General features: G+C 36.3%; 1 protein-coding gene across 1 annotated transcript; it reads right to left on the bottom strand.

The window, feature by feature from the left end:
- Positions 1–5,149: 5,149 nt before the first annotated feature.
- LOC113522001 (RNA 3'-terminal phosphate cyclase) lies at positions 5,150–16,482 on the bottom strand. The gene is made up of 9 exons (XM_031910017.2): positions 16,154–16,482; positions 14,839–14,956; positions 13,606–13,732; positions 12,703–12,888; positions 11,978–12,116; positions 10,768–10,886; positions 9,824–9,989; positions 8,947–9,057; positions 5,150–8,289 (listed from the first exon to the last, which is right to left on the bottom strand). The coding sequence occupies exons 1-9, from the start codon at positions 16,193–16,195 to the stop codon at positions 8,200–8,202; spliced, it is 1,098 nt and encodes a 365-aa protein (XP_031765877.1). The 5' UTR covers positions 16,196–16,482; the 3' UTR covers positions 5,150–8,199.
- Between the last annotated feature and the right edge of the window lie 520 nt (positions 16,483–17,002).

Below are 17,002 nucleotides of genomic sequence, written 5' to 3'. Positions count from 1 at the left end.
CTTTTAGTACCCTTATTGCCCTGCAAGGGTACCTCTTTAGTATAATTAATCCTATAGTTTGTAATTTTTTATGCTACTAATTCATGGCAGTAGCAAGAGGGGTCGGAGGGTGGCATTGAGGGGCAATGCTTTACCTTTAAAGGCCCAATGCCCTATCAAAAAAATCTTTTGACCTACCTTCAACTAGGATCTAGCTACGGCCCTGTACTAATTGGAACAAGTCGAAATATAATGATGCCCATGAATATTAATAAATTTCCTATAGGGAAATCGTTAAAATATGAAATAATAGCTTATACAGCAAACGTTATATTTACAAAAAAGCTACATACAGAGTTAAATAACATATATGAATGGTTATGGTGGTGAAGGTCCCCCCTCTACGTTATACTGCGTCCAAGGAGCTACAACGCTGATTTTCAGCGAACATCCTTCGGTTAGACCTTAATTTTATTATTATTAAGGTATCATTACTCACATATTGAATACAGCTTATTTACTACATATTTTTTAATACAACTTACAATGGCAAACAAGCTGACGGCCCACCTGATGGAACCGTTGTGAGTGGTAACCGTCGCCTATAGACATGAGCAGTACCATGGATATAACAGTACACACACATATTGTTTCGCCTATGATACCCCCCATGTGTTTCCATTCCTTAGGACTCAGGTGTTATTCCTCTGTACCCTGTAAATTCACGCTATATCCCACCCTTCAAACCGAAACACAGCCATGCAAACACAACTGCTTCACGGTTGAAACACGAATGGGACAGAGGTACCCAAGCAATCGACATTTGTACATTATCAAGGTAAGGTCATTAAAATAATAAATTTTAAGCCTTCCATACAAATTGCGACAGTCACGTGGTCGATTAAGTATGGAAAATCTAACGTGAAGTACAAAATAACTGTAATCTAAGTGAAAACAACAGAGATTATGAACTTTTATAATCCTCCATTTTAGGAGATATTTCGTTGGCACGTTATCTCTGATTATACCCTCTATAAAACTCGACGTGAAGATAGTGATGTCAAGTAAAATAAATATGACTGTATAAATCTTAAGTTCCTGACTCAGACTATTTAGTACGTAATATGGTATACTAAGTCTGTGGTTCCTGACCATATTGGTATACACGGGTATACCACTCCATCTTCATCAATAAAAATAATCAATATAGCATTGTATGAGCTATGTACAGATATGTAAGTACCTAGATGGTTTTATAAAAAGGTAAATAATAAAATTGGAAAGAAAACCACATTTGTTTTATTTTTACCACATTTTAATATCGAGTGAATATATTCTATTGGTATGTAGATATAAGCTCTGACAGTCTGATTATTTAAGTGCTTAAAATTATTTGAATAAATCTTATTTCTATTATATTTAAATGCAATGGAGGAGACAGGATGTACTTGACAATATTTAATAAACGACACTAACAACGATGATTATATATATATATATATATATATATATATATATATATATATATTTTTTAATCTATTCGTAACAAAGGTGGAAAATTAAATAATTCTACTTTTATAGTTTGTGATTTTTTTTTTTTTTTTAATTTTTCGTATATAACTGAAGAATATTTTTATAAAGAAAAGTAAACGACAATCGTAAATTGCGACTCTATGGAAATAAAAAAAAAAAACAAATTATTTATTTTTCCACTTGCCACATGCCAACTATTTTACTTGTATAAAGTTATCTATAAATAATAATTTTATAGCAGCCTTCCATTCCAATCAATTTCAGTCTCAATAAACATATTTATCCGACTTAAAATTTCACACAAACACATAAGCCCACGTGATGGAAAATAGTGCCTATCGCTTATAGATATGAACTATCATACCATGGCCATCACAGAATACACTGTAACTCCTCGGGTGAGAACATTCAAAACTAATTTACTAGGCCTGTGTACTCTGTACCTTGTAATTTTACTATCAATTCTCACTCTAAGGGACTACTCACACTTATTCAGCTCCATTCGCGTTTCGCTGAACGATTTTGCTCACACTTATACAGCTCTGCTTCTATCAGCCGCGTACGGCGTCGTAAGAATGAGAAAAGCCGTCATAGCGTGCTATCTCCGCTGAAACGCTTGTCCACTGTGTGCGACGTTGAATATGCTGCATTTCGTAAAAATAAAACAATTATAATTACTATAAAATACGTCTGCACTCTTTAATCCTTGCGTACATAATGATTACGCAATAATAAATCAAATTAATGCAGAACAATACAGGTCGCAACTTGTCGACGAGTAGTCGCGAAACATCCCTGTAAAGAGCTGTTTCGCCGCGTTCGACGCTGAATGCGGCGGAACAGCGCTGAACGCGGCGGAACAGCGCTGAACGCTCTCTATAGCATTCGCATGATAAATACACATTTATCCTCATTGTTTCATGACGCGGAAAGCTGAATGGATGCGTACACGTCTCCATACAAAATCGTTTTCTATGGACAAACGTTGAATAGAGCTGAATAAGTGTGAGTAGTCCCTAAGCCGACCCTCGGCCACACAAGCACAGCCGCTTGGCGGCTGAAACACGTATGGTGGTAGATTATTTTAGGCGCATACATTAAATTATAGCCATCTGTATGCGCAGATATCATCCACTCTCGAGTTTTACTCTAGTAATCAAACATCACAACCTTTTTATTAGTCTTTAATATTAATCCTTAGACATACATATAAAAAAATAATAATAATTTATTATTTATTGGGCGTTTTTATTATTTACCATACGGCACGATATCGTACGATTTTATTATTTCTATTTAGATTTAGATGTAGAATAGCAGACATTAATGCAAATCAATTTCACGTTGCAGTGAGTATTGGTAACATATCCAAGTAACAGAGTATTGGTAATGTATCCAAGTAACAGATAAATATATATTTAAAACGCGGAAGAATTTGTTTTTTTTTATTTCTTTTAACTTTATATTTATATATATATGTGTTGCGAACTCCTTAGTTATTTTTAAAGGTTTTTATTTTTATTGTATTTTTATACACTTGTTTCCACCAATTGTCACTTTTGCTCTTAGCTGTCGTAGTCTATCTTTCGTAGTTTTCTTTATTATAGTTATTTTCCTTTTAAACCCATTGTTTGATTACATCATATACATCAATATACAGTCCATAATATCGCCCACAATATATATATATATATATATATATATATATATATATATATATATATATATATATATATATATATATATATATATATATATATATATATATATATATATATATATATAATAGATTTAAAAAACCTGTTATTATTGGGTAGCAGTTATAACAAATATTATGTTTGTCCTGTTATAACCCACGTCTAGTTTCGATATTACTATACGATACTGAATTTCTGTGAATATCAACATATTTAAGGGGGTTGGCATTGCCCACCCCAGAATTGTCTGGTGCCCACCCCAGGATCAAGAGTGGAGCTTATGAGCAAAAACATGTCTGGGAATACTGAAAAAAATATCTGTTGGAATTTTCCCAACAGGGGAAAAGCAATAGGTTATATGTGACATACATTCTTATATAACTTAATATGTAACTCCTATTTTGTTGGGCTCTGACTGCGCTGCGCTATTGTAAAAGAGCCCTCAATACTTTAGTAAAATAGTTTCATTCAATTATGTACTTTTATACTTTTTTTTTTTAAATCCAATATGTTATTGTATATGATGCCCATGAATATTAATAAATTTCCTATAGGGAAATCGTTAAAATATGAAATAATAGCTTATACAGCAAACGTTATATTTACAAAAAAGCTACATACAGAGTTAAATAACATATATGAATGGTTATGGTGGTGAAGGTCCCCCATCTACGTTATACTGCGTCCAAGGAGCTACAACGCTGATTTTCAGCGAACATCCTTCGGTTAGACCTTAATTTTATTATTATTAAGGTATCATTACTCACATATTGAATACAGCTTATTTACTACATATTTTTTAATACAACTTACAATGGCAAACAAGCTGACGGCCCACCTGATGGAACCGTTGTGAGTGGTAACCGTCGCCTATAGACATGAGCAGTACCATGGATATAACAGTACACACACATACTGTTTCGCCTATGATACCCCCCATGTGTTTCCATTCCTTAGGACTCAGGTGTTATTCCTCTGTACCCTGTAAATTCACGCTATATCCCACCCTTCAAACCGAAACACAGCCATGCAAACACAACTGCTTCACGGTTGAAACACGAATGGGACAGAGGTACCCAAGCAATCGACATTTGTACATTATCAAGGTAAGGTCATTAAAATAATAAATTTTAAGCCTTCCATACAAATTGCGACAGTCACGTGGTCGATTAAGTATGGAAAATCTAACGTGAAGTACAAAATAACTGTAATCTAAGTGAAAACAACAGAGATTATGAACTTTTATAATCCTCCATTTTAGGAGATATTTCGTTGGCACGTTATCTCTGATTATACCCTCTATAAAACTCGACGTGAAGATAGTGATGTCAAGTAAAATAAATATGACTGTATAAATCTTAAGTTCCTGACTCAGACTATTTAGTACGTAATATGGTATACTAAGTCTGTGGTTCCTGACCATATTGGTATACACGGGTATACCACTCCATCTTCATCAATAAAAATAATCAATATAGCATTGTATGAGCTATGTACAGATATGTAAGTACCTAGATGGTTTTATAAAAAGGTAAATAATAAAATTGGAAAGAAAACCACATTTGTTTTATTTTTACCACATTTTAATATCGAGTGAATATATTCTATTGGTATGTAGATATAAGCTCTGACAGTCTGATTATTTAAGTGCTTAAAATTATTTGAATAAATCTTATTTCTATTATATTTAAATGCAATGGAGGAGACAGGATGTACTTGACAATATTTAATAAACGACACTAACAACGATGATTATATATATATATATATATATATATATATATATATATATATATATATATATATATATATATATATATATATATATATTTTTAATCTATTCGTAACAAAGGTGGAAAATTAAATAATTCTACTTTTATAGTTTGTGATTTTTTTTTTTTTAATTTTTCGTATATAACTGAAGAATATTTTTATAAAGAAAAGTAAACGACAATCGTAAATTGCGACTCTATGGAAATAAAAAAAAAAAACAAATTATTTATTTTTCCACTTGCCACATGCCAACTATTTTACTTGTATAAAGTTATCTATAAATAATAATTTTATAGCAGCCTTCCATTCCAATCAATTTCAGTCTCAATAAACATATTTATCCGACTTAAAATTTCACACAAACACATAAGCCCACGTGATGGAAAATAGTGCCTATCGCTTATAGATATGAACTATCATACCATGGCCATCACAGAATACACTGTAACTCCTCGGGTGAGAACATTCAAAACTAATTTACTAGGCCTGTGTACTCTGTACCTTGTAATTTTACTATCAATTCTCACTCTAAGGGACTACTCACACTTATTCAGCTCCTTTCGACGCTGAATGCGGCGGAACAGCGCTGAACGCGGCGGAACAGCGCTGAACGCTCTCTATAGCATTCGCATGATAAATACACATTTATCCTCATTGTTTCATGACGCGGAAAGCTGAATGGATGCGTACACGTCTCCATACAAAATCGTTTTCTATGGACAAACGTTGAATAGAGCTGAATAAGTGTGAGTAGTCCCTAAGCCGACCCTCGGCCACACAAGCACAGCCGCTTGGCGGCTGAAACACGTATGGTGGTAGATTATTTTAGGCGCATACATTAAATTATAGCCATCTGTATGCGCAGATATCATCCACTCTCGAGTTTTACTCTAGTAATCAAACATCACAACCTTTTTATTAGTCTTTAATATTAATCCTTAGACATACATATAAAAAAATAATAATAATTTATTATTTATTGGGCGTTTTTATTATTTACCATACGGCACGATATCGTACGATTTTATTATTTCTATTTAGATTTAGATGTAGAATAGCAGACATTAATGCAAATCAATTTCACGTTGCAGTGAGTATTGGTAACATATCCAAGTAACAGAGTATTGGTAATGTATCCAAGTAACAGATAAATATATATTTAAAACGCGGAAGAATTTGTTTTTTTTTATTTCTTTTAACTTTATATTTATATATATATGTGTTGCGAACTCCTTAGTTATTTTTAAAGGTTTTTATTTTTATTGTATTTTTATACACTTGTTTCCACCAATTGTCACTTTTGCTCTTAGCTGTCGTAGTCTATCTTTCGTAGTTTTCTTTATTATAGTTATTTTCCTTTTAAACCCATTGTTTGATTACATCATATACATCAATATACAGTCCATAATATCGCCCACAATATATATATATATATATATATATATATATATATATATATATATATATATAATAAATAGATTTAAAAAACCTGTTATTATTGGGTAGCAGTTATAACAAATATTATGTTTGTCCTGTTATAACCCACGTCTAGTTTCGATATTACTATACGATACTGAATTTCTGTGAATATCAACATATTTAAGGGGGTTGGCATTGCCCACCCCAGAATTGTCTGGTGCCCACCCCAGGATCAAGAGTGGAGCTTATGAGCAAAAACATGTCTGGGAATACACATTCGTCCATTTTAAGGGATACACCCGCCTTTTTGAAAAATAATCCTGCATACGCCAATGATAATGGCAAATTTAACTCTCCTATTATATCGCAACGATAAAATCGTACAATACCGTACATTAAATACCGGAAATTAAGAAAACGCCCATTTTACGATTGCTTGGCAAATACATCAATATCGGGACCGAACCTCTAAAAAAAATTAGATTTAAACCGAGAATTGTTGGACTTGAGACTGTTAAACAATACTCAAGACTCCAGTTCTATCCTGACCATATTATATCATAATCAGGTAACAAAATATCTGCATACAAATATTTAAAAACATAAAACTTTTTTTTTTTACTCGGATACAGTCTGCTTGTCCTGGACTGGACATAAGACATTGTCTAGTGTCTAACAATAAAATACGGGATGAAATCAAAATATTTATGGGTCCATGGGTCTACAAACGCCATTTATGCCCAAAAAACTTAGTTAAAAATTGAGAAAATATTTTGAGTCCACCATACCAGCATGGCGGCTCAGGTGATCCAAGACAACGGTCTTGACCCCTTTTGTTAGATAGGTCTCTCCCATAGACCGCCATAAGGAACGCGTTATTAGAGTTAATGGAGGAAACCTATGTTCAGCAGCGGACAGATAAGAAGGTAGTATGGGAGAGTACATATTTTTGTTTTTTTTTTAACCTATTGCCACTTGAGATAAAATATTACACTGATAGAGCTCTCTCTCTTAAAAATATGTTGTTAATTTCGATATCATACTGTAAACTCTATTTACCGGGGGTTCAAGGGATTGTTAGTAATGGAGACTGAAAATCCCATTGCTAGCAATATACCCAACCAGGTCCACCTCCTCACGGTTCCCCCTGGAAACTATCATGTTAATTCCTGATGAATTCATCATGATGGGCTAACTGGCCTGTTTTCATTCTCATCGATCACCCTTCACTGGTGCTCCGCCAGCGTATCCCGTTAGCGCAGGCGGGGCTACCATACCATTTTCACCCATTAGAAAAAAAAAGAAACACTATTTACCGTATTTTTCTTATTATCCGTATTTTATCGTATTTACTCGAATCATCGACAGCACATACAGTACAGTAAGTATTGATATATAGACACTGATTAAGTATATTTCAATATATTTTTAATGTGTAATTCTGCATTTGGGAACCTTACATTAATAATAGGTTGAAAAAATAAATATATTTCAGAGGGAGACTTTGTACAAAAGTCGATTGCTTCGGTACCTCTGTCCAATTCGTGTTTCAACCGTGAAGCAGTTGTGTTTGCATGGCTGTGTTTCACCTGAGTCCTCAGGAATGGCAATGCATGCAATCGACTTTTGTACAAAGTCTCCCTCTGGTAACGTCTCCATATGGCTCACTAAATGCTTTTCGAGTAATTTTTTTAACCTATTAGTAATTTATTGATAAGATAGGTGATATGGAGGGTTTAAACACGGTACATACTCGTTAGGTTGACTAGACGAAATGCTTGGATTTGTTGTACTCAATTTACTCCGCAGGTAAGTTCCTATTGGTATAGCCTAGGCCTACACACTCTATCACGTGGTGGTCATCACTCGACTGGACATTGAACTTTGTCTGAAAAAATAAAGCAAAATCACATTAGGGTGACGACAGATGACGTTAGTGCGGCGATAAAGGTTTTTTTTTTTTTATACCACGAAGGTAGCAAACAGGCTTACAGCCCCTATGATGATTAACGGTCACTATAGCCTGTGGACGCCTGCAACACTAGCGGTGTCTTTTTTTTTAATGGATGATAATGGAATGGTAACCCCGCCTGCGCTAACGGTATACACTGGCGGGGCACCAGTGAGGGATGATAGGTGAGGATGAAAAGACAGGTCAGTTAGCCCATCGTGATGAATATATCTGGAATTCAGCACGATAGTTTCCAGGAGGGACCACGTGAAGGTCGGCCTGACAGGGTATACTGCTAGCAATGGGACTGGTAGTCCCCGACACTAGCGGTGTCAGGTGCATGTTGCCGACCCTGAAGAAACCTTAATACATTCTTTTTGAAGAGCTCCATCTTATACTTTCTAAGGAAAACCTAAGGCAAGGAGCTCATTCCACAGCCTGAGCCATCGTGACACGAAACTTCTTTGAACCCGTACTGTACACGACCATTTGGGTTTTAGCGTGTAAAGGTGGAATTCCTATTGATGGCGAGCGATGCGATAATAAAGGGTGGCTGTGGGCATCACTTCGAACAATATAAAAAATGGAAGTTACCTTAGCAACTAGTTCAGCAACGTGTATAGCCGTTTTGGTATGTAACGTCAACTCTTCAGTTTTCACAGCAGATTTTCCATGCGCCAACGCCATGTACAAAATTACTTGGTCCTGTGAACAAATAAATAGTGCCGGCGTTAACTAGGATAAGAGATATCTGTTTGCGCCTTTCCCTTTTGTGTGTATAAAAGTTTATGGGTGCAGGAACTCTTCGATAACTCGTTTATTGTTACTTTTGTGAAATATGAATTTATTATATGATATTTATTAGGATGATTCGTCTGCTAATTACAGAGAGCGAGTGAGTGAAGCACTTGCCTGTCACCGCAGTACCACACCGTCGATGTCGCACTTCGCTCCGGTGACGTTTTATCCATTTTGCTCAATAGATGGCACCAACAATATCTTAAATGATAGTCTAGGATATATTCCATTTGTCTATCAAATTTCATCCCAATGAATATTCAAATATTTTTACAGTACGCACTGTACACATATGCTACGGCCTGCTCCCGATGTACCTCACGCCGCTACCCATCCCGCGGGTAGGGGGGAAAAGGATTGTTAGCAATGCAGTTTGACAGCCCTATTGCTAGCAATATGCCCTATTAGGTCGACCTCCACGTGGTTTTTCCCTGGAAACCATCGGGAACAATTTTTGTCGAATTCGTCACGATGGGCTAACTGACCTACTTCATCCTCACCTATCATCCTTCACTGCTGCCCCGCCGGTGTATACCGATAGTGCGGGTGGGGTTACCATTCCATTACCGCCTATTAAAAAAAAAAAGAAAAAAAAAACCCGTCGTCCATCTCACGGCCTGCCCCCGTTGTACCACACGCCGCCGCCCGTCCCGCGGGCTGCCCCTGTACCCACCTGCGAGTAGCGGTCGAGGCAGGCGCGGCCGTGCAGGCTGGCGGCGAGCTGGCGGCCGAGCTGGCGGCCGACGTCCCGCGGCGCCGTCCCTCGCCGCCCGAGGGCGCTGCCGCCGACCGTACACCTGCCACTGGCGCCTCCAGGACCGCTCAGCGAACACGACACGCTGTGTATGCCACGAGTATAATTCATTAGTTAATATTCTGTAGACGGATAGCGAGAAATGCGAGGAATGAGACTGAGGCGTTTACGATCCGGTTGAATTAAATTCTGAATAATATTAATATTAACGAATCTCTCTAAGATACGTTTAATCTATAAGCGTATAGTCCCGGCATAGAATGGGCCAACCCTTCCTTTCCCGTAGATACCCAATCTATGGGGTTATTTTTTTATGGTGGAAAATGGAATGGTAACCCCACCTGCGCTAACGGGATACGCTGGCGGAGTACCAATGAAGGGTGATAGATGAGAATGAAAACAGGCCAGTTAGCCCATCATGATGAATTCATTAGGAATTAACCATGATAGTTTCCAGGTGGAACCGCGAAGAGGTCGACTTGGTTGGGTATATTGCTAGCAATGGGAGTCTTAGTCTCCATTACTAACAATCCCTTTCCCCCCAATCTATCGGGGATAATGATGGTACAGCATATATAAATGAAATCTTGTCAAGTATGATTGGGCAACAAACATTAATATATGTACAGTATTCATGGGCTCAGCTAGACTCAAGCTTAAGGTAGGGCAAAAGAACTTTTTGGCAGGGCAGAAGTCATAATTAAGTAACTTCGAAACAACGAATCTAATTTTCTTCGGACCTTTCATTTTAAGGTAGGGCATTGTCCCTCAATGCCCCTCCTCCAACTACGGCCATGATGGTATTGCTGTAGTCTTGACTTAATCGCGTGTTTCAGTCATCGTAATGCCAACATTATACTCACACAATACCGCTACAGTTGTCCGGCGCAACATTCCTGTCCTCCTTATAGCACTGGATGTTCAGCTCCTCACATTCAGACTGCAGTTGTTGCTTCACACCATCGCACATTTCGTATGCCATCTGTAAAATTGTATGACTATAGAACACATAGTGTAAGTGCTTTATATTATTTTCAATTTCGTGTATAATATATGTAGTATATTTTATATATTTAAGAGATTTATCGAGCAAGAATGAATGGAGATGTCGGTAGGGGCCGCCCTAGACGGACGTATGTCGAGCAAATAGGCGACGTGCTGGAGAAGGGCCAAATTAAAAGTACCCGTAACCGGCGAGCGTGTATGAAAGATTGATGAATGTGGAGGAAGCGAAAGAGGTTTGTTTGAAACGAAGCATTTGGCGTTCCATTGTTTCTGTCTACCCTAATGGGAGACAGGCGTGACAGATATGTATGTATGTATGTTTATATATATATATGTAAGTATATTTGTTATTTATATATATTTATTCGTTTATATATATAATTTTAGTATGTATGTATATCAATAATTACTAGTACCGCATTCGAGTATCCTGACACTTCCCTATGGTTGACTGAGAGAGAATGCTTTTAGCATTAAGTCCGCCATGTACACATACATATATACCAGACGAGACCTGCATAAATACCAGACGAGAAACGCTAGCAAATTAGGGAGACTTTGTACAAAAGTCGATTGCTTGGGTACCTCTGTCGCATTCGTGTTTCAACCGTGAAGCAGTTGTGTTTGCATGACTGTGTTTCGGTTTGAAGGGTGGGATATAGCGTGAATTTACTGAGTACAGAGGAATAACACCTGAGTCCTCAGGAATGGCAACGCATGGGGGGTATCATGGGCGAAACAGTATACTCTGTTATGTGCATGGTACTGCTCATGTCTATAGGCGACGGTTACCACTTTCCATCAGGTGGGCCGTCAGCTTGTTTGCCATTCAAAGTTGTATAAAAAAAACCGTACCGCGAACTTCAATAGTAACAAAGTAAACAAAAGCGAACTTATCTCTTAAAGAGCTTCCTTCCAGTCAACCTAACACAGTGGCATAGGAAGTAGTGAGCGGACAGTAACAGTGCTAAACAGAAAACTAAACAACAAAAATAAATATTTATGTACATAATTTAAAAATCATTATTATAATCATTCAATTACCATGACCAGAGACAGTAGAGTTACCTTTAGAGGCAGCACACCAGCCACGTAGCTGATCCCCTCTACATTGGTGAGGGTGCCTGGGTCCAGTAACGTGATGCTGTTCAGCCGCTTGATGGGCGTCACGTCCACGGTCACGTGACCACCGCCCTTCGGATAATACCTGCGACATAGCATAACACGTAACTGATGAATAGCCCCACAGAGGAATGGAACATTTTATAATCTCCTCCATGGAGACAGTTGAAATGAAAATAGGTGCTGTATTGAATTTATACTATAAATATTTATTTTTATGATAAACTTTACGGGGTAGGCATTGGTTATATTTTAATCTATTCTCCAACTCATCAACCATCATCTCCTTTCTCTTTTTTTTTATACAACTCAGAATGGCAGACAAGCCGACGGCCCACCTGATGGAAAGTGGTAACCGTCGCCTATAGACATGAGCAGTACCAGGGACATAACAGAGTATACTGTTTCGCCCATGATACCCCCCCTAATCTCTTGATACGAGGAATGACCTTTAGAGAAATCATCACAGCATATTTTATATGGTTGCAGGCTATTTAAGCAAAAAATAAATATAATTACCAGGAACATATTAAATTGGCTGTAATTTCGAATAATAGGCAAGCAAAAGAGGGTCTTAAAAAGCTTGTACTAAATATACAGAAGTAAAAATTTAATATAAATATCCAAATATAAAAAATAAAAAGAAAAAAAAATGAATATAAGAAACTTACCCTCTCTTATGTATTTTTAAAGAAAAATCTCCACCGAATTTCTGCAGTAGTGGTCTAAAGACCATATCCATATAGTCGATCTGCGGCGCCATGTCTGCGTTGGTACCGCCGCGAAGGTCCAGGGTCACGGGTCCGTCTGCCATCAGGGCGCAGGGTAACGCCACTTGCAGCAGAAGACTGATGGAACTGTGACAATCATATTAACTATTATGGAAGCCATAAGATGCCATGAAGGATTAACTCAAAACAATGCAATTACTTTACAATCTAATGTACTAGACACCAGCTGTTCTCCTTTATCTATTGTAAATTTCCTGTAGGCTTGTGTAATATCAGTACTGCGGGGGGATTGTTAGTAATGGAGACTGAGAATCCTATTGCTAGCAATATACATAACCAGGTCGACCTCCTCGCAGTTCTCCCTGGAAACCATCATGGTTAATTATTGATGGGCCAACTAACCTGCTTCATCCTCACTTATCATCAAACTCACTGGTGTCCCGCCAATGTATACCGGTAGCGCGGGCGATTATACAACTTAGAATGGCAAACAAGCTGACGCCCCACCTGATGGAAAGTGGTAACCGTCGCCTATAGACATGAGCAGTACCATAGACATAACAGAGTATACTGTTTCGCCCATGATACCCCCCATGCGTTGCCATTCCTGAGGAAATACATATATTGTAACGCAATTATAATTTTGAATGAATACACGATCACATCTTCAAGTGAAAGAGAGGGACAGTGTGCGAGAGAGAGGGATGTATGTTTTACCCTTGAGATTACGATTTAGAAAACGAGCTATAAAGACGCATATTTGTAAAGACGATAAATAAAAAGTTTTCTTTTAAAAAATTGTCTTATGAAAAATATCAATCCCACATATTATAATGTATTTACCCAGCAGTTTGTGTATCAGCCATATAGTGGCCTCCTTTAATCTTTCCTGGTGAAAACTCTATCTCCGTAGATCCTATAGTTACACCCTTCAATTTTGCCTGGCACATCTCTCCCACTAGCTGGATTCCTGAAACAATATAAAGTTTCTTTATGCTATACTAGCAACCTGCCCCGGCTTCGCACATATTCTTTACAAAAAAGACATAAAATAGCCTATGTTATTCCGAGAAGATAAATTATTATTATTATAATACATTATTTTAATCTATCTCGTGGAGTTCAGTCAGCGTTTGCAATGTAAGTGCCAATTAATGTGTTTATTTACGACATCACATTAGAAACCTCTAAATTTATCAGTGTTTCTCTACAATATTATGTACGTATTATACATATAAACCTTCCTATTGAATCACTCTATCTATTTAAAAAAACCGCTTCAAAATCCGGTGCGTAGTTTTAAAGATTTAAGCATACATAGGAGCGGACAGACAGCGATAGCGACTTTGTTTTATACTATGAAGTGATTGATAATCAAATGGGGGAGGTTTATGTTCAGAAGTAGACAACGATTGGTATGATGATGATGATGATGATATTGATAGTAATATACAATATTAGCAAATAAGTCTGACAGAATTATTAATTAAATATTATACTTATAAAATAAATAAATAAATAATTACTAATATTATATATGTATGATATACACTGGCGCGCATGATACGTCAACCTGTTAGGGTTTTTTTATACAACTTAGAATGGCAGACAAGCTGACGGCCCACCTGATAGAAAGTGGTAACCGTCGCCTATAGACATGAGCAGTACCATGGATATAACAGAGTATACTGTTTCGCCCATGATACCTCCCCATGCGTTGCCATTCCTGAGGACTCAGGTGTTATTTCTCTATACCCAGTAAATTCACGCCATATCCCACCCTTCAAACCGAAACACAGCCATGCAAACACAACTGCTTCACGGTTGAAACACGAATGGGACAGAGATATATTGCTATGGCACTATTAGACTCCATTATTAACAATCCCTTTCCCACAATTTGTCTGTTACTTCTCACACACACAATAAAAATAACATCCTTTTTTTCTTCTATTCTGCAATTGATTTTTACTTATAGAAGACTCATAACACTGATTCTTTAAGGTTTTTTATGCACGTTTTTTTTTTCTCTAATAGTTCTAAATTTAAGCAACCATGTGCTGATAATGTTTATACCTTTTAAATGCTGTGCCGCTAAGCCTGGTTTCCTTCGGCCAGCTCTTATATTGTATACATGTACTGGTACAGACAACAGTGCACTCAGAGAGATCGATATGCGAAGTATTTGACCACCCTGCAATTAATAAAAGATTTAATGCAATTTGAAATGGCAAACAAGCTAATAACCCACCAGATGGAACATGACAACAGTCACTTTCAGACATGAACAGTACCATGGACTTAATAGAGTATACTGTATCGCTCATAACACTCTTCATGCATTGCCATTGTTAAGGACTAAGCCTATTAATATCAATATAAAGAGCCACAGTCACTACAAGATATAATTCTATTTTATAATACTTTTTTTTTATAACTAAATTTGAAAACGATCAATACAAAAAAAAAAAAAAACTCTTTTAATATGTATATTTATGCAAACAAGCTGACGGCCCACCTGATGGAAAGTGGTAACTGTCGCCTATAGACATGAGCAGTAGCATGGACATAACAGAGTATACTGTTTCGCTCACGATACCCCCCATGCGTTGCCATTCCTGAGGACTCAAGTGTTATTCCTCTGTACCCAGTAAATTCACACCATATCCCACCCTTCAAACCGAAACACAGCCATGCAAACACAACTGCTTCACGGTTGAAACACGAACAGGACAGAGGTATCCAAGTGACCTTTGTACAAAGTCTCTCTTTGGTACGTACTTTATGTACTGTTATTTTGATAGAAAGATATTACAAGATTATGCTAAGCATTGCCATATTTAAGAATATTTTCCAGTGGATCTGACTCTTTATTTATAGCGCATATAGGCCATTTTGAGAGGATGGATGAAAGAATTAAAAAAAAGCAGCAATGATTGAGCACTAATAAATGGATGTCAATAGGGACTCCTAGACCAAATAGACAATATGCTGAAGAAGAACTTTAATTTGGCTCTTCTGTAAGAGAATATATGAAAAGATTGGCAAATGTTGAGGAAGCACAAATTCCATTATTTCTATGTATTGTATGTACTTATGTATATATTTTTTAACATATCTTTGTTTACAGCTAAAATTTCCACTCTTGGGATGGGCATCAGACAAAACACAGATCATCATCAGCCTTACTAATGTTATAAATGTGAAAGTGAGTTTGTTTATTACTTAGTGCCCTAATTGCTTAAGCAATTCCAATGAATTAGGTAAACTATTTGGGATGGAGAAGGACCAACTACTTTTTGTACCAGGCGGTGGACACATTCCTATCCCATTAAGGGCAATCCTGAAAACAAATTGTTTATGAAAATTAAAATTAGAAATTTTTTATTACCCCTTCTAAGACGCTTCCATCAATGTCTAAGAATTCAGACATGACAAATTTTGTTGATTTTATTACTTAACTAAATTTTAATTTATTTATCTATATATATTATTATTAAAAATAATAAATATTTTTAATCAAAACACTCATAATGGAATAATCACGCAAGATATGTAATAATTAGTCACTTTGACGATCGTTTTAATAAAAAAATTTACGCGAAGGACACAATACGATTTTTATGAATTACGGTCTATGTTATTTAAACAAAGAAGAAACAAATAAATTTCTATGTTTCGACACAGAAGAAAAAAAATTACAGATGCCGGTCGTTCAAAGAGTAAATCGTAATTTGTCAATTTCATAATTTGACAGGATCGACCATAGACACAGAGCAAGTAATTATTACGTTATACGAGTTGGCAGTGGCCTTATATCCACAAAACCTGGAAAAGGAAATACATACATGCCTTTTCAAAGTAATAACACAATAAAAATAATATTTGTACGATTAGCTATACATGCCTCCATTTAAAATATCGACATCGAATACAAAATTTTCAACTTTTATAAAAAACATGTACTATAATATAAAATTAAGTAAGTTTAGTTACTTTATTTTGTGGTACTTCATTTTAAATCAAATTTTTTTGATAGATAATTTGTATTATTCACAAATTCTCTTTGGGGTATTGAACAATTGTTTGAAAAATTTCGTAAATTTTATATATTTTATTTTTTTAATGGATAATAATGGAATGGTAACCTCGTCTATGCCAACGGTGTACGCTGGCGGGGCATTTTTTTTTTTTTAATAAAGATTGATAAGTGAAAATGAAAAAGCAGATCAGTTGGCCC

Source organism: Galleria mellonella, unplaced genomic scaffold (assembly GCF_026898425.1).
Source record: "Galleria mellonella isolate WM207_F2 unplaced genomic scaffold, CSIRO_AGI_GalMel_v1 utg63, whole genome shotgun sequence".
Classification (NCBI taxonomy): domain Eukaryota; kingdom Metazoa; phylum Arthropoda; class Insecta; order Lepidoptera; family Pyralidae; genus Galleria; species Galleria mellonella.
This window is presented reverse-complemented; position numbering and strand designations above follow the sequence as displayed.